Source organism: Pteropus vampyrus, unplaced genomic scaffold, assembly GCF_000151845.1.
Source record: "Pteropus vampyrus isolate Shadow unplaced genomic scaffold, Pvam_2.0 Scaffold36, whole genome shotgun sequence".
In the NCBI taxonomy this organism is placed as follows: Eukaryota; Metazoa; Chordata; class Mammalia; order Chiroptera; family Pteropodidae; genus Pteropus; species Pteropus vampyrus.
In genome coordinates, this window is record NW_011888817.1 from 11565734 (window position 1) to 11589717 (window position 23984).

At 37.8% G+C, this 23984-nt stretch overlaps 2 protein-coding genes across 11 annotated transcripts in view; one reads left to right on the forward strand and one right to left on the reverse strand.

Annotated features, from left to right (window-relative positions):
• The window catches only part of ZMYM4 (zinc finger MYM-type containing 4), a 144916-nt gene extending 121021 nt beyond the window's left edge, over nt 1-23895 (forward strand). For 3 of the 7 annotated variants that reach the window (XM_011357961.2, XM_011357960.2, XM_023529354.1), the window contains 4 exons: nt 7138-7249; nt 8701-8949; nt 10601-10730; nt 11648-13675. In XM_011357961.2, coding sequence (XP_011356263.1) covers nt 7138-7249; nt 8701-8949; nt 10601-10730; nt 11648-11855 — 699 coding nt within the window. In that variant the 3' untranslated portion in view covers nt 11856-13675. Of the gene's footprint in view, nt 1-7137; nt 7250-8700; nt 8950-10600; nt 10731-11647; nt 14297-15395; nt 15505-16474; nt 16611-20067; nt 20251-23333 lie in introns of those variants that run through there. The other 4 variants (XM_023529353.1, XM_023529351.1, XR_895767.2 and 1 more) reach the window with 3 other exon arrangements.
• Nucleotides 20650-23984, reverse strand: part of KIAA0319L (KIAA0319 like) — an 88048-nt gene continuing 84713 nt past the window's right edge. For all 4 annotated transcript variants that reach the window (XM_011357954.2, XM_011357956.2, XM_011357953.2 and 1 more), the window contains exon 21: nt 20650-21902. In XM_011357954.2, coding sequence (XP_011356256.1) covers nt 21715-21902 — 188 coding nt within the window. In that variant the 3' untranslated portion in view covers nt 20650-21714. The remainder of the gene's footprint in view (nt 21903-23984) is intronic.

Here is a 23984-nt window from a genome sequence, read left to right on the forward strand (position 1 = left end):
CTGCTCTAATTTTGATTATTTCTTTCCTTCTGCTGACTTTAGGCCTTATTTGTTCTTCTTTTCTAGTTTGTTAAGATGAAATGTTAGATGTTTATTTGGGTTCATTCTCGTTTTTGGAGATAGGCCTATAATGATGCGAACTTCTCTCTTATGACAGCTTTCGCCATGTCCCAAAGGTTTTGATATGTTGTACTATCATTATCATTCATTTCTATGTATCTCTTGATCTCTCTTTTTAGTTCTTCCCTGACCCAGTTATTCTTCAGTAGCATGTTGTTTAATCTCCATGTATTTGTGTTTCTCCCTGCTTTCTTTTTGTAGTTGATCTCTAGTTTCAAAGCATTATGATCAGAGAATATGGTTGGTATGATTTCAGCTCACTTATATTTGTTGAAACTATCTCTGTGTCCCAGTATGTGGTCAATCCTTGAGAATGTTCCATGTGTAATAGAGAAGAATGTATAAGCAACTGTTTTGGGTTGGAAGGCTCTGTAAATGTCAATTATGTCCAGTTGGTCTAATGTGTCATTTAAGGATGTTATTTTCTTATTGATCTTCTGTTTGGATGATCTGTCCACATCCGACATAGTAGGATATTTAGGTCCCTACTATGACAGTGTTTTGGTCTCTTTCTCCCTTTAGTTCTGTTATTAATTGCTTTACATATTTCTGGGCTCCCTGATCGGGAGCATAGATATTAATAAGTGTTATGTCTTCTTGGTGCATGATTCCCTTTATCATTATGAAGTGTCTCTCAGTATCTTTCTTTTCCTTTTTTATTTTGAAGTCTATTTCATCTGATATTAGTACCGGTACTCCCGCTTTTCTCTGAATGCCATTTGCTTGAAATATCATGTTCCACCCTTTCGCTTTGAGTCTGTATTTGTCTTTGGATCTGAGATGTGTCTTCTGGAGGCAGCATATGGTTGGGTTTTGTTTTTGGATCCGTTCTGCAATTCTGTGCCTTTTTATTGGTGAGTTCAGTCCATTAACATTTAGGGTGATTATTGAAATATGAGGTCTTCTTATAGCCATTTTATCTTTTGCTTTCTGGTAGCTCAGTGTTTCCCTTGCTCCCTTGTCCTTATGTTTCTATTTTCTTTATTTTGGTTGGCTTTTGTGGGTTTTTCCTCTGGTTCTTCTTGTTTTATGTTATATACTTAAGTTCTGAATATTTGGTATGTGGTTACCATTACAAATATGAAAAAGATAGTTATATATATTCAGTTGTCCATTTTCTTCTGCGCATGCCTTATCTTCGTTCCCCTTTGTGAATTTAGATCTTTGAATCCTCCCCTTTTCAGTCATTGTTATCTCAGTTTATCCCTATGTATGCTGAACATTTATTACTATCTTGCTATAGCGATTCTCTTCTTAATGTTGAAGCTTATAATGCCCTATTCTTAGTAAGGGTTGCACTCCTCTGCTTCTATTTGCTTGATAGTCACCTTACTCCTAATTATGTTTTCGTGTTTTCTTTTTGGTCATTTGTTTTAGGTGAGCTGACCCCTTTCAGTATTTCCTGTAGCAAAGGCTTCGTAGTGGAGAATTCCCTCAAGTTTTGTATGTCTGGAAAGGTCTTTATTTCTCCTTCGTATCTAAAGGAGAGCTTAGCTGGATACATTATTCTAGGCTGGTAATTCCTTTCACTTAATGTTTTGAATATTTGATTCCACTCCTTTCTAGCTGGTAAGGTCTGTGCTCAGAAGTCTGAGGATAATCTAATTAATGGGTTTTCCTTTATAAGTTGCCATCTTTTTCTTCCTGGCTGCCCTGAGAATTGTGTCTTTGTCGTTGATTTTTGATTATTTGAATACATCATGTCTCGGTGAAGGCCTTTTTGGGTTGAGATAATTGGGTTTTCTGTTGACTTCTTGAATTCCAGTCTCCAGCTCATTCCTTAGATTTGGGAAATTCTTGTCAGCTATTTGTGTGAAAATGCTTTCTAGTCCCTGCTCCATTTCCTCGTCTTCAATAATACCTATTATTCTTATGTTTCCTCTCCTGATGGTATCAGCTGTTTCTTATATTTCTCTTTATTTTTCATTCTTCAGTTTCTCTCTTCTTCCTTCTGATTTATTTCTAGATTTCTGTCTTTGATATCACTGATCCTTTCTTCCATTTGGTCTACTCTGTTTCCCAAGCTTACTATTTCACTTTTCAACTCTTGCAGTGTCTTTTTTTTTTTTTTTTAATCTCCAGAAAATCTATTCTGTTTTTGAGGGTTTCAGTCTCCTTGCTCTCCTCATCCAGGTGTTTTTTCAGTTCTTGAAATTGTTGATATGACTTGTTTCGGAGCTCACTGAGTTTGTTCAGAAGTACCATCCTGAATTCTGTCATTTAAGTCACATATTTCTATGTAAGCTTATTTTCTGGAGATTTTTCTCTCTTTTCTTGAGATGCCTTGTCACCTTGGTTGTTCATGGTGTTTAATGGACTATTTCTCTGCCTGGGCATTAATGGAAAATGTATTCTGTTTTTCCATAAAAAAGATTTATTATATGAAGGTTTTTCTGTAGTCTGTTGCAAAAAAGGCACTTTTCTTTTGGTTACTAGTAGGTGGTGTTTAAGTCTCTTGGATCCCTGCTTTATATAAAGCCTTAATAATCCCTTTTTATTTTCTTGAAGATATTTAATCACTCTCGCTACCCTCAGTCTCTCTCCTTGTCAGTGTTAGTGACAATTTCGGTAGCATTTGCTCAGATTTCCCTGGGGTTCTGCAGTATTCGTTCTCTGAAGATATGGGGGAGGGGCCTTCTGGGTTAGGGGTTGGGGGTTGCGGCTCAGCCTCAGTTTTGCAGCCGCAGCTGGTAAAAATCAACTGTTGTTTCTGCTGTCCTGCTTCTCTGTTTTCTGCCCTGGTTACTGGGCCCTGCCACCAGCCATGTGGAGCTCGCAGCACTCCTATGCAGGGCTGTTCAGGGAACTTGCCGTACCTTTTCCCCTCCCCCTCCTCCTACAGAGAGCTCTGGCTCCTGCAAGAGGCAGCTTCTTTATTTCTCCCAGTCCAGCGCCCGACACCCAGGATTCTAAACTGTGGTAGCTCTTATGCACAGATCCCATGCTCAGACGTCTTAGTGTACACCCTGGGTGTTATTTGTTGAGTCTTAGATGTTCAGCTTGTTTCAAGGGGAGAGATCTGGGGACGTCTCTCACTCCACCATGTTTTATGGATCTCTAGTATATTTTTGTCTTTCAGTTTTTGTTTGTATTTTGCCATTCAAGAAGTTTTCCTTTTTACATAGTCCAGTATGCATGTATTTCTCTGTATAATTCTGGGTTTTCCATGTTGCTTAGGATAGTTTTCCTCCTTGAATATTTAAATGTAAATTCTTATAAATTACTGTCTAAAATATTTGGAGTTTTTTTTAGACTGATGTTTTATTACCTCACAAAATGAATTTCATTTTTGTGTAAGATGAAAGTATTTCTGATGAATGATATTCTGATAGGTAGCTGGTTATGCAAGCAGCATTAATTTTTCCCACAGAATTGAAATGATACCTTGTTAGTTAATTATATTTTGATTCAATTTCTAGACTTTAAAAGATATTTTAAAAGTTAAGATATGAAAGTACTTTTATAGGTTCTTCAACAAATTTTATTGAGCACCTACTATGTGCTGTGCATGCATTTTGCATAGGTAAAAACTGAAGATTCTAGACACTTTATACTCTTGGAGTTTATAATATTTTGGATCTAAAGAACATTTTTTAATTTTATCAATGCATATTTCAAAAAACAACGTGTTTGGGGCAGTTATTAATATTCTAATAATTTGAATATAATTAGAACATATGTGGTCATTGCCATGGTTTCAAATAAAAACATTTAAGTACTTTATACTTGAAATACACTTCTGCTGTATATTAAATAGACTCTTAATTTGTGAGACAAATCATAAATAGGGAAGTTTTTTTCTGGTATATTGATCCTGTTATTTGTTTATCAATAAATGATTGTATAACAGTACTATTAAAAAGAGGCCCTAAGTTAACATGTCAGATGATTTTTATAGAAAGTAAATATTGTGAACCTTTAATTTAACAAGAAATAAACTTTTCTTTGATTGTAAGGAATTTTAAAAGATTATGTTTGTACCTCGAATGTGCTTCTTTTTTGTTTTTTCTGATTGTAAAAATAATTACATTAATTGTAGATAATTTTGAAAATACATAACAATGTAAAGAAACTAAATTCAACTATATTAACACCTGGACCACTACCGTTAACATTAGCTGGGAAGGCAGTAATTGGCAAAAGAAACAAACTGGCAAGTTAACACAAGTTAACAGAAGAAAATCAACAGATTGCTGATAGACAAAATACCAGGCTATGTATTAATATAAGCCCATTTCATGTATTAACTCCATTGTTAGTGTGGCCCTGTGAAATGTAAAACTGTTACCATCACCATTTTCTGCTGAGGAACTTGAGGCACAGTGAGTTAAATAACTTCCATAAGATCTCAAAGGAAGTAAATGGAGCCAAACTATGAACCCAGGTAGTTCAGCTTCATGGTCTGTGGTTATGATCAGTATGTTGGACTGCCTCTCTAATATAAAAAGATGCTCGAGACTCAGCTGTAATGACTAATAACATTGAGCATCTTTTCATGTGTTTGTTGGACATTTGTATATCTTCTTTGAAGAAATATCTAAGTCCTTTGCCCATTTTTTAATTGGGTGGTTTGTCCTTTTTGATGTTGAGTTATAAGATTTCTTTATATATTTTGGATATTAAACTCTTATCACATATGCAGCTGGCAAATATTTCCTCCCATCCTCTGGGTTTTCTTTTCACTCTCTTAATAATGTACTTTGATACATAAACATTTTTAATTTTGACAAAGGTCAGTTTATTTTTTCTGTTGTTGCTTGTGCTTTTGGTGTTATATCTAAGAATCCATTGCCAAATTCAAGTTCACGAAGTTTTACCCCTGTGTTTTAAGAGTTTTATGGTTTTAGCTCTTATGTTTAGGTCATTGATCCATTCTTAATTCACTTTTATATCATTTGTGTTAGGGATAACTGGATATGTGGATATCCAGTTCTCCCAGCGTCATTTGTTAAAGAGTCTATTCATTCTATATTGAATGGTCTTGACATCCTTGTCAAAAATTATTTTCCTAAATACGTATGTGTTTATTTGAACTTTTAATTCTAATGTATGGCTCTTCTTTTGGCAACGCAAATACTGTTTTGTTTGATGTAGCTTTGATATTTTGAAATTGGGAAGTTTGATTCCTCAAGATCCTTTTTGGTATTCTAGATTCCTTGCAATTCTATACGAATTTTAGGATTGGCTTTTCCATTTCTCAAAAAAAAAAAAAAGCCATTGGGATTTTGATGAGATTGAATCAAATCTGTAGATTGCTTTGGGGAATAGTACCATTTTTACAAAATTCTCTTCAGATTCATGAATATGAGCTGTTTTTCTTAGACCTTTAAGTTCTTTCATCAGTTTTTTGTAGTTTTAATTGTGTAACTCAAGTACGCCTTGGTTAAATTTATTCTTAAGATTTTTTTCCTTCTAATACTATTGTAAATGGAATTGTTTTCTTATTTCCCTTTTGGATTGTTTATTGCATCTGATTTTCCTGTTGCTTATATCATGCAACTTTACTGAATTCATTTATTAGCTTTAATAAGTAGGTGGGATTTTTTGGGATTCTGTGTATAGGATTATGTTATCTGCAAATACAGATAGTTTTATTTCTTACTTTCCTATATGAATGCTTATTTCTTTTTCATGGCTGATTATTTTGATTAGAACTTACAGTATAATGTTTAAGTGGCAGGAGCAGGCATTTTTGTCTTGTTCCTGATCTATAAGGGGAAGTGATTAAAAAAATAAAAACCATGTATTTTAGATGTACTCATATATTTGAGTAAATGTATAAAATTCAACCATATGTATTTAAAAGGAATTTTATTTTAAATATTGAAATACTCCTGAATGACAATAGTATTTGTCTTTGCGTAGCATTTGAGTATGGTTTTCTTCAACTTTTTCTGTATTTTAAACTGTTTCCGCAATGAATATATATTTTTAAGTTCGGCAAATAACTTTATGAAAAGAAGAAAAAGAATTTTCAACAACAAAACTAACATGGCAGTGCAATTATAAATTGCCTTTGAAGAGGCCTATAAGAATGCACACTGAAATGTTTAATTTTTATTAGCCAGAATGAATTTAAATGGAAATAAAAATTTTCTCCAAGTCATGCATTAATAGACAGGCAGGAATCCAATATAGTCATAGATAAATAAACGTAAAACACCAAATCTTAAAAATACCAAAAGATTTTTAGCATGTAATGTACACTACCTTGTGTTGCTCTATTAAATGCTCATTATATATTCCTGGTTTTATCTGACCTGATCTGCACTTTCAAAATGTGTGTGTGTGTGTGTGTGTTTTTTTAACAACATTTCACCTAAGCTGTTGCTTGTTTCCCATCCTGTGATATGGTTCTCAATGGTTATAATTAGCATAATTTTACATCTTACAATGAGACTTGAACTTTTGAAGGCTCTGTTGTGGGGCAGAGAGTTGAGAGCTGTGATTAGAAGGCTCCAAGTAAATAGTTTTTGAATTTGAGCATCCTCAGGTCACCTGACACTGGCTAACTGTATTATTTCAGGAAGTGATCTTGTAACTAGGCTAAAAAACAAAACCTTCTGAAAGCACATTTACAGATACATACTGTGAATTAGAAAAATGATTTGGGAAATACAAATTAGGACCAGTTTTTTGTTATATCAGTTTCGTGATGTGAGTAAAGGTACTTATATTGTTATAATTTTTCTGTATCCATGATTTGAAAAGGAAATAGAAAACTTTACCTTGTAAACTCATGATCGTGATGATGTCAGTACATGTGAAAGAGATCTTTAGCTTGAATCCTGGTATTTTAACATGTATCCTTAAAATGGTTCACAAAATTGTAAGGGCAGAAATTAAGGGTAACCAATATTTCTTAAAATAATCTTTTTTTAATTTTTAATTTTTTAGAAATTAAATTTATTGCGGTGACATTGATTAATAACATTAGATGAGTTTTACTTAAAATAATCTTTTTTAAATTTGTATTTTCTTTGTATCAACTCAAGTTTCCATTTTTTTCTCTTGTAGTACCTGTTTGAAAATGGTAGAATAGATAACATTTTTACAGAGCCCTATTCCAGATTTATGATTGAACTTACCAAACTCTTGAAAATATGGGAACCTACAATACTTCCTAATGGTAGGATGATTATTTTTTATTTTTATCGTTTTCATGATATGCGTTCTTAAATTGCTTAAGAGGTATGATTATCTTTATAAATTGTTTATTTTCTTTTTGTCCTGATTTGTAACATATTTAGGCTGAGGAGAAAGTATTTGGTTTATTATTGTTTTAGTATAATTGTAACTTCCAGACAGTGTATGTATAGATATTAACTGTTGAAAATAAACTACTGGAGGTTACATTTACTTTTTTAGGAGCTATTTTTGATCTGGTAGTGTTGATAAAGTTGCACCCTATACCATAACTGCTACATGTTCTACTTCTAGACTGTTAGCAATAGTTTATAAAAAGTACTGAAAGCTTGTTGTTAAGAGTTAAGTCTTCATCCTCAAATTGTCTTTTGGCTATGCATCATTGGACAAGTCCCTAAATCACTCTTTGTCTCAGACTCTTTGGCTGTGAATGGAGAGGTTGAATGTGATGCTCTGGAATTTGTTCCCCTTTCTGTTGGGCTACAGAGCACCTTTTGAAGCATTCAAAGTAGCCTCGTGGCTTGATGCTTTTAGCATTCAAAGAAGAGGCTAGGGACATAGATTTGGAAGTAATAAATTCATGTCAGTGGATAGTCTCTCTTAAGAATAGAATGCAGAATCAGAAACAAAGAGGATTGGGAGAGAACATGAGGAAAGACCAGCATTTAAGGGGCATCTAGAGGAAGGTGCATTCAAAGGTACACTTTTAATTCTTCTGCAAGATCTCTGCTTTTCAAGAAAAACCTCAGATAAGTTATCTCAATGTAAATTTAAAATAATAGGAGGTGGGAGGGAGGGAGAGCGCTGTCTGCTTTCTAATGATCTTAGCTAAATTAAACAACTGGTTAACTTAAGTAAGCATAATGATCACAAACAGGAGTCTGCAAACTGTGGCATGTGGGCTAGATCTGGTCTGCTACCTGTTTCTGTATTTACTCCATGAACTAAAAATAGTTTTTACATTTTAAATGGTTTAGAAAAAAAATCTAAAGAAGAATAGTATTTTGTGGCATGCAGAAATTACATGAAATTCACATAGGTGTTTATAAATAAATTTTGTTTGCATGTTATAGCCTCACCTATTTATGTATTGTCTACAGCTCCTTCTACAACAACAAAGTTGTTCAGAGCCTATATGTCCCACAATGCTTAAAATATTTACCATCTGGCTCTTTACAGAAAAAGTTTGCCAACCTCTGGTCTAAAATAACAATAGGTTAAAACTGTTTCACAGGAATGCTCAGTGTCGGTTTCAGTGAAATCATTTGCCCTTTCTTTGTGGTGCCTTTTCTGTTTTTCTGTGTAAGGAAGAGGGAGAAGGAGAGGAACAATCAGTCTTCTCCTTCATATATTCCTGTCTGAGAATTTGAGAAATTAGTCTTATTTAGTAGGAGCTTAGTACTGTTTTTCTTTTCCCCACCCCCTTCTCTCCAGGTTATATGTTCTCTCGCATTGAAGAAGAGCATTTGTGGGAGTGCAAACAGCTGGGCGCTTACTCACCAATTGTCCTCCTGAACACCCTCCTTTTCTTCAATACCAAATACTTTCAACTAAAGAATGTTACTGAGCACTTGAAGCTTTCCTTTGCCCATGTGATGAGACGGACCAGGATTTTGAAGTACAGTACCAAGATGACATACCTGAGGTTCTTCCCACCTTTACAAAAGCCAGAGTCAGAACCAGGTGTGATGGAGTTTGTGAGATTTCTATTGAAGTCTTATTAGTATTCAAATAGAAACTAATTGCAGAGGGTTAATCATAAATTCTAGACATGAAATAGTGTAGCTTTGGTTTAACATGTAAATGCTTTTCTTTATTGTCAGGGCTAGGTTCAAGGCTTTTCTCAAAAATGAGAGGAATCACTTGCTTCGTTATACTTTTATTGGCTTTTAAATTAGAAATTCTGATTTCATTGCCTAGGGTAGAGCCCAAATAAGTTTTGTTTTAAAATTTCCCAGGGAATTTAAATATGTAGCCAAGGTTGGGAATCACTGATATAAAGGCAACAGAGGAGTCAACTGTTAGTTAAAAGGAATCTGCAGAATTTTCAGTCTACTTATTTTAAATATATTTTTTTTGACCACAGCACTTTTTAGTTAATATCAATTGTCAAATTCCACAGGAACTTAGAAGATGATCTAGAGTATACTGCTTTTGTACACAACAAAATATCAGTGGTGACAATTTTATTAGAAGGTTTATGGTGCATTCCAAAAACAACCTATTAAATAATAAACTAGTTTGTTTTTAATGTTTAAAAAAATCAATATTGTTAAAATGGAAGTAGAAAAATTCTCAAAATCATGTTATTCCTTGAGAGAAGAGTGAAATATATATTTTGAAATAATTGTGTTCATCTTTGTGTTAACTTTTTCCTCAATTGTTCCTTTACTTTACAAAATATTAAGATTTTTTTTTGCCATGTGCCTTTTCTGTTTCCTTTGATTTATTCATATATATCCCATTTTGTGCTCTTAATCGATATTAATTGAGGGGAGGGAGAGGCAATCACATAACATTTTCCTATTTTCTGATTAGATGCTTGATAAGATTGGTAATAGTTCAGCTTCTTTCCTGAATGATTATCAAAAGTCTATCTAGATAGACTCTAAATAGAAAACTGGTGTGAATTTTAAGTAATAACTAATTCAGGAAGCAAGGGAAAGTTCTGTGCCAGTTGTTAAGAACATCTGTAAAAAAAGAAGAAGAAAAGATTTTTCCTCACTTTCTCAGATCCACTTATTATTCTCTGGGATATTGAATGGAGAAAGTGTAAAAGAAACAGCCCACTTTCCATGTCTTCACTCTTGGCCTCTGCAAAAATGTGTTGGTGAAAAAGAGTTTGCTCTAATCAAATCAAATGCTCACTTTACTGAGAATTTATTTTCCCAACAAAGATTCCATTTCTCATACTATGGCGAATAAAAGCCCAGTCAGTGGGTGCTGGTGCCTCATAGTAGAAATATTTTCAGATAAAGAGATAATGACTTCTATCTGGATGTTGACCATAGCAGAAAAATACATGAAACTCTTAAGAACTGTATGCCTAATAAAATCTCTTAAAGTCAAGCTCAGAATTGAAACACACTTTCCAGCACCATGCTTTTTGCCATGCTGCCCCCACTTTGGTGAGCAGGGGAACATAACTTCTATAGGACGGAGACTTTGTTTTGTTCAGTGCTGTTAACCCAGCACTTGAAATAATATCTAACACCTCCATAGATGCTCAGTAAATATTTATTGAGTCAGTAAATGAAAGGAAGAGGTAGAGACTGACAATTCTGACTGGAAACAAAGCAGAAATAATCTTTTGATAATTATTTCCTGCCTCAAGATAAACTAACTGTTGGCAAGAGAAAACGAAATGAAGATGATGAGGTTCCAGTGGGTGTGGAGATGGCAGAGAATACTGACAACCCATTAAGATGCCCAGTCCGACTTTATGAATTTTACTTGTCAAAATGGTAAGTGATCTTCCTCTGAACTAGGTATAGCACACTTCAGAAAGTGGTTAACATAATTTGTATTTCACATGCTTGAATATCAGAAATCTAGCTTGCCTGTGACCAAAGTCAAAGTTTAAAGAGAAAGAATTACCTAATTTTATTATTTTCCCATTCTCGTACCTTCCTGGTTTTTGAACCAAGAAACAAATTGCTTTATGTTGATAAACTTTTTTCTGAAAATCTCTTAAAAAGCAAGAATAAGAATCCCTGCCATTGTTTGATCTTTACAACTGTTGCTCAACCTTTATGTGATATCTAAACTGCTATGATTTTATTATTTATATAGAAAAGATATTTAGAGGAGTGGTTGTACTGCTAAACCTATAAATAGACTATTTTTAAAGAATTGAAAGTTTTTGAGTGGTCTTTTTCTAACAGAAACTTTATGACTTTAGAGTTGTAAGATCCACACTAAAGCACTTTTTTCTCAAAGAAACATAATAACTGAGTTTGCCATTTTATAATGTATGTATATTAAGTGTTCCTAGGGTTCATTCCAGGATAGTGGGTGCTGAGCATATATGGTTCTTAGCCATATTGTCACATTAAGTTGAATTTTTGTTGCTCCTAATAATGTTTTTAGTACTAAAGTTTGTGAAAGATTTATACTTGGTCTTCTATTAACATTATACTCACTTTCAAGCCAGTTTGATTTCTTGAGTGTGGGAGAAAAGATAAGGAGTTCCAGGTTGCTCCTGGGAGGGAAAATACCTATAAACTTGGTTGTCTTTGTGGGTATGTTGCTTATCTTTGGTATTAGTCACAGTAGGGAAAAGTTGAGAGCCATTACATTAAAGAGTAATTATGTATTTCCTGTAACTATCTAATCTCCAGTTTTGTTTTTTTTTTCTTTTTTCTTTTTTCCCTGTGGATAGTTCTGAGAGTGTGAAACAGAGGAATGATGTATTTTACCTTCAACCCGAGCGTTCCTGTGTTCCGAATAGCCCTATGTGGTACTCCACATTCCCGATAGACCCTGGGACCCTGGACACCATGTTAACACGTATTCTCATGGTGAGGGAGGTACACGAAGAACTTGCCAAAGCCAAATCTGAAGACTCTGATGTTGAATTATCAGATTAACGCAGAAGTGGGGTTCCTATTTTCATACACATTGGTATGCACCAAACTGTGAATGCATCCAGCTTTGGAAAACGATGTATAAGTCCAAGTCCTCTTGACTTGATTATAAGATAATGGAAAACAGACGACTCGTGAACCACAGTGTGGATGTACAAATGAAAATTGAAGGAAAGAATATGAACTGAGAAATGTTGTTCTTTGGCAGTGATATAGTTCTTAGACATCTTCAGAATGACTAACCAGTTTCTCTGAGTGGTGCATAATCTTATTTTGTTTGGGAATAACAAATTGTGGAATATTTTTAAGGAAAATTGTTGTATAAAACTCTACCATAGTAACCTTAGACCTTAGAGAGGTAGCTTTGGAGTGAAACGTTGGCTGCAATAGGCTACTTGGGAAGCCCTATGTAAAAGTCAGAAGAGAAATCAGTATAGAGCTAAGAGTGACATCAGATGAGGACCTGGGACCCAGACTTGAAGACCCAATAAAAATACCACACTTTTTTTAAAAGGTAGAGAGTAAAGTGGTCTTGATTTTGATTTCACTGCCAAGCCAATTCTGTGAAGGGTAGAAGCCCTCTGGTGCTTTTGCCATGGGCCCCTCACATCAGGGAAAAAGGCCTTCATTGCTGTTCACACAGTAATGTGTCCCTTTTACTTTCTGAGTCTAGCCTTCTCAGCTGTGGGTCTGGATGTGGGCAAATTAAGGTGTAAAGGGGCTGAAACTCTACAAACCGATTATACACAGAAAATCCATGGAGCCCATTAGACCCCAAGTGTCTTGAAATGTTTCTAGAAAATCCACTAAAATGCCCACTTCTCTGGGTGTCAGCCTTTATTGCTGCTGTCTCATAGCATGAGCTGTGGTACACAGAAATGGGAGTTCTCCTTTGTTTTCATTTTATCCCCAAATGGCAGCTTTTCTCCCATTGTTTTATCTTCCTGTTTCCTAAATAGTTTCTTTTATTTTGTCTTTTGCACCAGTTTCTGGAGGCCCTTGTCATTTCAAAGGGGATAATCTCCTTACTCTGGCAAACCTGTGGATATTTCCACAAAGACACAGTATTACTTAGCTATCAGAATTATGGTAGGAAAGATCCTAGTATGTTCCTATATAAAGCATTTGGAAGATGATCTTGTTGTCCTAAGAAACTTGAAAATAGGGAGTCTGGGGTTAGGATACAAAGATTTTGACTGTCTTGCATATCCACAAGCAGGTCTTCTTATAGCATTATTCCAAACTCTAGCTGTTTTAGTGGTTCTATGAGGATTGCAAGTTATAGGTGTGTTTGACATATCAATCCATCTTCCTCATCTCCATTCTCAGTTTCTTCCCCACAAAATTTTGAATCAAAGCTTTTATGATGTTGGCTAATCACAGAACTTCTTTAGCAGAGGTTAATTTGACCCTGTAATAAAATTAGAGAAGTCCAAAAAGCCTCTTAGAAATTTTAACCTTCAAAGAATTTTCAATATTTCCCATTTTTTAGATGGGAGTGGCAGGGTTTTTTTGTTTTTATTTTTGTTTTTGTTTTTTTATGAATAAGTGAAAGTTATTTAACTACAATAAAAATTTAAAAATAGGCCTTTTGAACATTGTGTACTTGATGGTTCTGTCCCTCTGCCTGTAACAAATTTCGTTTTTGTTACCGAGAACTGTGTGAAAGAAAGAAGTAAATCTGCCCCGATTCTGTATGATTAATTCCATCTGTGTTTGTCATTTCTGATTGGAAAACTTCTTACTTCCAGACCTTGTTTGATATGGCGGAAAAACAATTGGATTGTCTCATAAGTCTGCCAATAAATGGTCCAGAAACTTCAGGTGTAATAGTCCCCACTATATGAACTTTATGGTTTGTATAAACACTAACATTTCCCCCTCTGTAGTTGTATGAAAAACAAATATTCTTGACACAGTAGATAAATTGTTATAAAACATCAGGAAAAAAAAAATCTGTATCTTTTAACTGAGAACATCCAATAACCCAGTAAATGATCGTCTTGAGATTTAAATTGCATGTTAGTCCACAAAGTTGTCCCGACTAAATTCGTAAAAGGAAATATTGATTAATTATTGGTCATTCCTTATAAGCGTAGCTGTTGATACATGTGTCCAATTATTTGCTTTTAAATTTTTTATTAAAATTAAGTAAAATTACATCTTTTTTCCCCAGGGGAGAAAAAAACTAGAGAAACATCTAAATTATCCTTTCTGTTTTTTGTTTTTTAACCAGTTTTGGGTTTTCCCCTTGCAGAAACCACAGAAATATTCCCTTAGAATAAAATAGTATATTTGTATTTGATGGGTGAGTTATTCTTTTTCTTTATGTCTTGAAAGAATTTAAAATATTTTTTTCTGTTTGATCCTATTGGTATGACCCAACAGATGGTATATAACAAAGAAAAAGAGCAGTTTTCAGAAAATAAATTGTTTGGTATTTACTCCAGTAAACATATTGTTTTCATTACAGTCTATTCAGTTGTTTCTTCCATCAAAAGACTTGTTCCCATTTTTAGTTAATTTATTAAGTATATTCAAAGCCCTAAAAGCTAGAAATATCAGGTATATTGTATGTATTTTGTTTTCACGCAAACTTCGATATTAACAAAGCTTGCGTCCATTCAACTTGAATGATTTTGAACTTGTGAGATTAAAGAATATATACATTTTTGAGTATATATACTTATTTAATTTGGCAACGTGAGACTAAATGGCATTTTCCTTAGATTCTAGAGCTATCTTTATATTGTACAAATGTACCTTCAAATTCCATATAAACTGTTATTATCTACCTGCTCTGCAGCATTCTTAATTTCCAAAAAGTCTAATGTAAAATGAATTTTTATAAATGAATCCAAGGTTTTTATTAAATTCAGAATTTTCCATGCAAATAAAAAGGTTCCCTATGGTACTGAGTTGAAACTTTAGGAAAGAATTAAGCAATAATAGCCCTGATTCCTCTCGTCTATCATCATCATGTTATGAACATCATTGAAAAAATAATAAGAGGCATTGTTGTTACAGAGTGGGAAGATCCAAGGTCTTGGAGCCTAGTCTTTTCACTTACTGGTTGTATAGCTTTAGGTAAAGTACTTACCTAAAGTGCCTGAGTTTTTTTCATAAAGTGGAATAATAACTTTTATAAGTTGTGCTTGGCACCTGGTAAGCTTTCAGATATCAAGTAAAGGTATATGTACCCCTATGTTCATTGCAGCATTATTCACAATAGCCAAGGAAACAATATCAAAACAACCTAAGTGTCTTTTGATGGAGGATTGGATAAAGAAGATATAGTACATATATACAGTGGAATACTACTCAGCCATATTTTTTTAAAAAAGTAGAATGTGTTACCTTTTAAACAGGTTGAAGAAAATTGTCCATTGCTACTCAGTGGAAAGCAAGGTGTGGATTATACAGTTAAGTAGAAATTGTGAAATGACAGCAGAAATAAGTTAAAATGAATGTAAACATCTTAAATTTAATCAAAGAAAGACTCTCACCCTTCTTTTCCATCTTCACTTGCCCTTCCCTGCATAGAGACATTAGTGTTTGAGGAAGTAAATGCATGGAGGAATTGGTGTGCCAGGAGCCCATGGAAGCCCGCTGGTGAGAGGTGCCACAGTGAAGCAGCCCAGCAGCAGAGCAAGTGAGGCAGTGGGTAACTGGAACGGTTAGGAGACTGACTACATTGTGCAAATAAGTTAAATGATTGAGAGTCATGGAAGCCAGATTTCTCACCGTTTGAGAAGTGATTAATAAATGTGGAAAGGGAGAAGGCTAGAAAGAACCCCGAGGTGAATGGAAATCAGAAGAATTGGTATGAACTCACAGATTTAGGTAGATATAGTATATAGTTTATATGAATATGCGTATATGTTTATGAATTGATTCTATCCAATGACAAGGCATAAGAACAATTTTACCTTAGCAATGAGCATACCAAGTGCTAAAGCATTAGGGTTTATTGGCTTAATCCAAGATGGGGGCAGGGAAAGTACAAAATAATCCTGGAACATCTTGTTTTGAGTAAGTAAATGTTTTAAAAAAAAAATGGAACATGTTGGAAGGACACAGGAGCCAGCTAGAAGAGGCTTCTATTGGTCAAATCTAGGACAATATGTATCAAAATAAATAATGAGAGTATCAGATTATAATTTAATAGGAATTCATGAGTCTATACTGATATCTAGATAGATAGATAAAATTTAAAAGACTCAATACGAATTCTTTTTTAAAAACCTAACAGGCAAAAATAATGGAAAAACATTATCAGATAAATATTAACCAAAAGAAAGCTGGGGAAGCAGACTTTATAGTATCTGATAAAACAATTCAATGCAAAAAAGAAAAAAGGATTGTATGTTGATAAGACAACAATAAAAAACTGTAAATATTGATATTACTGTACCTCAAAAACAGCTTGAAAACAGAGTTTTGGGCAAGAAAAGGGAAGATGGATAACTCTTGGGTTAAAAAAGGAAATGAGAAAACACCTACCTGCAATGGACTAACGATAAAATCATTGTGTCTGAATCTGGGAACACAGCTAAAGCAGAACTGAGAGGGGAAAATTATAGATTTGAAATCATCTTTTATTTTCATGAAATCATTTTCAGGAAACAAGATTAAGAATGAAGCAATCATTCAATAATTTAAGGAGTGAACAACGGGGAAAAAAGAAAAGGAAAATAGTAATAAAACCAGAAATAAATGGAAAAGAAGACTGTCATATATGGCCTTTATTATATTGAGGTACTTCCCTTATATACCCATTTTATTGAGTGTTTTTATCATAAATGGATGTTGTATCTTTTCAAATGTTTTTTTTTCCTGCATCTATTGATATGATCATATGATTTTTATCTTTGTTAATGTGGTGTATCACATTGATATGCAGATGATGAAACATCCTTTCATCCCTGGAATGAACCCTACTTGATCATGATGTATGCTTATTTTAATATATTGTATTCAATTTGCTAGTGTTTTGTTTAGGATTTTGCTCTTGTTCATCAAAGATATCGGCCTGTAATTTTTAATTTTTTTTGTATTGTCATTGCTTGGTTTTATTTTTTTATTTTTTAGGCGAGGCAACGCTTTTGATTGATGAGTTCAGTCCATTCACATTTAGGGTGATTATTGATACATGAGACCTTGGTACAGCCATTTTATCTTTCGTTTGCTAGTTGCTCTTTTTCTCTATTGTTGTTTTGTTGTTTTCTCCCCTTTGTGATTCTGTCTGCTACTTTAGTTTGGCAGTTTCTGTGACTTCTTTTCTCCATTTCCTTTTTTTGTGTTTCAAGTCTCAGCTCTGGATTTTTGTTTTATGATTGCCATTAGGTTTGTGTAAAATGTTTCATACATATAATAGTTCATTTTCTTCTGATAGCTTTTTATCTTCACCTGTACCCATTCGGTGCTTTACCTCCTCTCCTTTTATGATTTTGTCACATATTATCCCTTTTTATGTTGTGCGCTCATTACCAAATTGCACTATGGTTATTTTTTAATGCCAGCATCCCCTTCCCTCCCTTTAACCTTTATAATTATTTGCTGCCCTATTCCAAAGTAGATTTCCTGTTTCCTGCTTCTGTTTGTCATCTTACTCAAAGTTTTGTATACTTTTGTCTTTTTGTTCCTGGTAGAGGAGCTCCTTTCAACAGTTCTTATAACGCAAGTGGTAAATTCTCTCAGCTTTTGTCTGGGAAAGCCTTTTATTTCTCTCTAATATCTAAAGGATAACTGCTAGATATATTATCCTTGATAGATGTTCCTCTCTTTCAATATTTTGAATATTTCCTTCTCTTCTATCTTGTAATGTTTCTACTGTGAAATCTGATAATAGTCTAATGAGGTTATTCCTTTGTATGTTAGTCTTTGTTCCCCTCGCTGCCTTGGGAATTCTTTGTCATCGATGTTTGACAGTTCGAATAAAATATGTCTTGGAGAAGGTCTTGTTGATGTAATTAGGTGTCCAGTTCACTTTATTTTAATGTCCAGTTCTTCCATGGGCTCGCAGAGTTCTCAACAGTTATTTCTTTTGGTAAGCTCTCTATTCTCTTCTCCCTCTCTTCTTCTTTTGGTATACCTAATATTCTTATATTGCTCTTTTTAATGTAGTCAGATAGTTCTTGTAGTGTTTCATTTTTTTTGAATTCCTAGTTCTTTCTTCATCCTCCTGGGTCATGTTTAGATTTCTGTCTTTGAGCTAATTCTTCCAGCTTGTTTGCTTGCTCTATTTCTAGTGCTCTCTAATGCATTCCTCCTCTTATTCATTGAGCTCTTCAGCTTTAGAATTTCTGTTTGCTGCTTTTTTATAGTTACAATCTCTTTAGTAAAGTACTCCTTTTGTTTATTAATTTTTATTCCTGAGCTTATTTAACTGCCTGAGTTTTCTTGTATATTGTTGTTTCTACATAACTGCAATCTTGAATTCTGTCACTTAAATCACTGTCTTCTATGACTTTGAGTTTGGTTTCTGGAGACTCTTCATTTTCTTTCTGTGCTCCCAAGTTACCTTGGTTGTTCATGGTATTTGATGGATTATTTCTCTGTGCATTTGAGTTACTGAACTCTTTTCTTGTTTAGATACTGTTTTGCTCTCGACAATTCAGCACGTTGATTTGGTACTTTCGTTTTCCAGTAGATGCTGTTATAGCACAAGTTTTTCTTTTATCTGCACTATTTGTGCCTCAGGGATTGTGGTGGACCGTCATTGCTTCCATTAGGGAAAATGTAGCATACCCACTGGGATTGTGGATGTCCCCTCTGTGAACAACTAGCTTGTTAAAGGGCACCCCCATTGTAGTAGGGAAATGTGGCAGGTGGTGGAGATCTGGTTTTGCAAGCTCCCAGAGCTACTGCATTTATTCTAATGCCTCCTGTTCCTACTGTTTGGAGGGACGTCTCCGTTGCCTCTACCAGGTTGTGCTGGGATGGATGGGGCAAGAGAAACAAGTATGCAGTTTCACGACTCTACTCCCCAGCTTGCAATGGCTGTCCACTGCCGTGCTGCTTAGGGCAGCGTACATCCCACATGGCTGTTGTAGAGGCCTGCGCTGAGGCATCATTGTCAATTCCAGTGATGTATTTGGGCCCAGGGAGGCCTGTCACAGAAGAGAACCTGGGCCCATAATCTTAACATAATTTTTTTAAAAAATGTATTGGCTAGCACAATAAAATTGATTTTTCTCAACAATTCAACAACCACTGTGGTAGGGCAGCTCTCTTTTAGATGGTGGTTCCAGGGACAAGGCTCCCTCTATCTTGTGTCTCGATCATGGCCTCAGAGTTCTCTGAGTGCTCCTCTGCTCTGGCTACCAGATGGAGGAAGGGAGCAGGAGACAAAGATTTTTAATGGGTCAGGGCTGAAGTTGGAACGTGTCTCCTCTGCCATATGGTGCAGAAGGCTAGAGATGTGGATGAGCTGTGTGTCCTATAAAAGGACCCTCGTTTGGTGAATGATTGATCTTGCCACACCCAATTGCAGGGGCCTCTCCCTGAGGTGTTTAAGAGAGATGGGATGTCTAGGTGCTTTCCCTCTTTGTCTGCCGAAACCCAACTGGTTTGCAAGTCTTTTGGAGCTGAGCTTCTAAGAGCTGTTTTCCCCCTTGTCGAAGGCATGTTATGGCTGCACAAATGATCTGAGGAATTAATAAAAGATGAGTTAAATTTTCAAAAATCAAAACCTGAGGTGTGAGTTCCAGGTATCAGAACAGTTTAAAAGTTGTCCACGTGATGCCAGTGTGTAGCCACCATGAGAACCACAGATGTCGATGCACAGGAACATGTTGTTTAGTTAGAAGTGAGGAAGGAAGGAAATCTGAAGTGTAGTTAGGAATGTTAGACTAGGGCACAGCAATAACTTGCCAGGCAGTTTTATGTCTGCACTGAGAATTCACATGAGGGATAACTTTACGTTTGTTCCTTGTGACCATATAAGGCTGATCAATACCCTTCAGTGTCAAACTTGAGCAACTCAGCTCCCTCAGGGGGGAGGCACAAGAATGGACAGCCATACCCCTGATGCTAGGAATCTTGAAAATTAGGTTCCCACCCCCTACACCAACAGGGGTTTAGGTAGGTGGAAGAGGTTCTAACAGTGGCCTGGGCTTGACCAGAAAATGTATAGAGGCCCTAAAACTAGTCAACACAAATTCCACAGAAGAGTCCAGGGCCTGATCCATGCTCCTCAAACTCTCTTTTCCAGGGGCTGATGGCCTGACTGCATGTACCTTCTTTCCATACCTGTTTTCAGAGAGCAACTCAATGTGTGTGACCAGCTCTTCCGCTCATTCCACTTATCAGCTGAGAACAAGGATCAGTCTCTCCCCAAGCAGGAAGGCGAAGGCTGCAGCCTTCCAGCCCTAGGGGTTTTGAGTTTTGCTTCCTGGTGAGTTTCCTTATGTACACACTACCTAGTGGGGTTCCAGAAATGCAAGGATGCCCTCTATTGGGCCTTTCTTCTGGCCATTCTAGAAAGGCCCACACCCTGGGCATTAGGATGCTGGGAGAGTGGGGGTTCCTTTTTGTATTAACAAAAAGCATGGAAGAAAGGACAGAAAACTCCCTCCCTTGAACACCAAGGGGAGCAACTGGCCAGCAGGGGCCAGACATGATGCACTCCTCTACCAGCAGCTGGGGCAGAATCCCAGCATCATCGGCCACAGTACTGATGCCAGGCCCAGGACTTCCCTACTGGAGGCCATCATGTCACAGGGACATACAGGTGGCTGGACCCATGGTACAGATGAGCAATGGAGCATAAAGCAGCACACCCAGCAGGCACATGTACAATTAAATAGCATGTTTAATCATCTCACAACAGACAGTAGTATAGTAGTATAAACTGTAGTTTTGTTTTTTTTTTTTTAAAGTCATTCCCCCAAGCTCCCATTCCTCAATACCCAGATACCATGGCTGAGGAACCAGTGACAGGTCTGGAGGGATTCAGGAAGTCTGTTTCAAGGAGCTGAAAGTCTTTCCAGGTCAAGGTTGCCTTGTGAGTAGCCAAGAGCCCTATGAGGAGGTGATGCGCGCGCACACACATTCCAGCACACACACGCACATGCAAGGGACACAGAAGACACGCAGACATATGAGGAGACCGCAGTGGGGCAGTCGCACACATGCGCTCTCATGCCGTCACATTCCAGTCCTTTTGTGGCTATCTCCTCTCTGGGCACAGGGAGTGGGGCCTGAGCCCTGAAGCAGCCAGCGCTGGTCAGGATGATGAGGGGAGGCAGTCTGTGTCCAGCCTAGCTGCTCTGACCCTCTCCATTCCTGAAACAGCCAGTTCCTCCCAAATCTCGGGCCAGACACCATATCTGCACTACCAGTCCAGCACCAATGGTGAGAAGGGGACGCCACTTCCTTTGGATCAAGCGAGAGGGCGCACTTCCTCACAACATGCCAGCAGGCTCTTGGAGCCAGGAGGCTGGTGGTGCTTGGTTCTGTACCCAGGTGTGGAGACACAGCCAGGTCTCGCTGTGCAGGTGCCCTGGGAGCAGCAACACTGCCAACAGGGAGCTGGAAAGGAGGCCAGGAGCTGGCTGTGTCCACCTACGGAGCAGGAGAGAGGTTTGCAAAAAAGGTGGCCCTGAGGTGAGGATATGGGGCGGGCGGCTACCAATGGGTTTAAAGAGGAAACCTCTTCGTTCACAGCTTTGTTCAGGGGTTCCCGGAGAATGTCTGGATTCAAGTACCAGCAGCTCTGGTTGGGCATGTTACGGGGAGTGACCAGTGGATGCTGGGAGAACAGCTGCCCACTGACATGGGAGGTATAAGAACCAGCCTGGCAATGCTCTGGACTCTGGCACTGCCACCCCTACCCTGAGGAGACAGATCAGGTGGCTGGCTATAAGATCTCCTCCCGTGGGCTCCTGGCCTTAAGCGGTGTCTGCCCATTGGGCACGGAGCCATTCTGACCATGCAGGAATTTGCCCTTCTCTCGGTCTGGCCAAGTGAAGATAGCATCATCGCTGTCCAGCTCTGACTCGGAGTGCATTAGGCTGCTGCTCAGTATTGGGCCTTTCTGTTTGATGCCTGCAGGAGAGACAAGGAATCCCAACGTCAAACCTTCCCGAAATCCCAAAGCACAAACCTTCCCAGGCTTGGGCCACAGCCTGCATCTTCTTCCCAGGCTGAAGAGGAGCAGAGGGACAGAGGGTCATGGTCCCCTCTCCAGGCTGAGGGGCAGGTGGCCAGGTGGTTTCCTGAGTCTTTCTGCCAATCCTGGATATCTGGGACGGCCCCATAAGGGAAGTCAGAGTAAACTGGAGACAGTTCCAATGTTGACTGCTGATCTCCAGGAGCTTTGGTTAGTACCACCCAATGATATTCTCTTTTCTTTCTCTTTTAAATGTGCAATGTTTTATCATCTCCCTTTATGAATGCGGTGAAGTTGTACAGAAGGCAAGAAAGCACAACGAACAAGGTTCTAGAGAATGAGCTTTCACCATGTCCTGGCTCAGCATGGATGTGAAGTGCATGCCAGAGTTCCTGACACTGAGTGAGGAAGGGACTTCACTCTACGGAGATGTTTGCTCTGGCTTCACTGAGCCGGGACTGGAGGTCAGAAAGCAGGCACCTGCTGGGAGAGCCTGATTGAAGTAGGGCCGCTCAGAGCCAGTTCCAAACTGTCAGCTCATCAGAACACACAAACAAGGACTCATAAGCAGCACTGAAGTCAGAAAAGATTTGTGAGATTCTGCAAGCCATGGAGTTACTGTCATTGCTTATCCCTATGGCTTCAAAGAGACCATCCCATACAGTGGCTTTAGGGCAGATCCCATCCAACAGCAAGATGGCTGTCCTGGCTGGTGTAAATACTACTCCAGAGAAAGCAAAAGGTAGGCTGAGATAGCAGGACTAGAAATGGGAATTAGCAGCAGCAAGAACCCGGTTTGGCAGTACCCTGGGCCCTGGCACTGCCCACCCCCAGGAGCTATAACCTCCCTCCTTTCTTAAAAAGATGACCAGTCAGGTGAGGTTTGTTTGAACTCTCATCATCCAACAAGCATTCTCCCTAGCCTTGTCCCATCCAGATCCCCAGAAAGCACTGAGTCTCCCGAGATGATTCTCAACCATTTTGCCCCTTCCTGGCCAGACATGACTGAAGGCTGTGAATGCTAGGGCATCCAGACTCTTGACTGCATTTGTCACCCACAACCACCTCCCCGCAGACCTTGACCATCTCAGGAGTATAGTTCTGGTACGTGACTACAGATAGCCACACCTCCCACTGAATCTTAGGATGGCAGAGCAGCAGAGCCAGGGAAGAATGCCAGCATCTGGGCTTCGCCAGTGTGTTGGAGGACAGTGGCCAGTTTAAGAACCAAACCCAAGGGAGGCTCAAGATCCTCAAAACCCCTGCCTTGCTCCTGGAGATGAAATACTCATCCCTGGCTCTCTGTGCCCTCTAGTGGCTTTCTCTACCCAGCACCCACTTGATGATGCTTCTCTTCTTCCCCACAGCCTTTCTGGGCCATAGCTGTAGTGGTCAGGAGCCTGAAGGAGACACACATGCTCCTGACTCCACAGCACTCACCCAGGGCCCTCCCACCACAGGCTCCTGCTCTAACTGAAGAACTGAGTGGACTCCACCCACTAAACAAGCCAGGAAACTGGTAACATCAGTGGGAGCTGAACAGATGTGTATGACTCAGCAATTCCTTTCCTAGGTCTACACCTAACAAGTCCATATGTATGTCCACCAAAGCAGGGGTCCGCAACCCCTGGTACCAGTCTGTGGCCAGTTAGTAACCAGGCCACATAGCAGGAGGTGAGCAGCAGGCCAGCGCACGAAGCTTCATGTGTATTTGCAGCTGCTCCCCAGCACTAGCATCACCGCCTCAGATCATCAGGCATTAGATTCTCATAGGAGCACCGGTCCCTAGTGGCAAAAAGGTTGGGGACCACTGCTCTAAAGGACATGGAAGAAGAACATGTACAGCAGCACTCGTAACAGCCCCAAATGGAAAGTAATTGTCCCATCAACAGTATGCCTGATGAATAAAAAGTCACACAATGGAAATTACACAGCAATGAGAGTGAACGAACTACTGCTATATCCCAATAACATGAATGAAAGTCATGAATGTAATGTTGAGCGAAAGGAGTCAAACA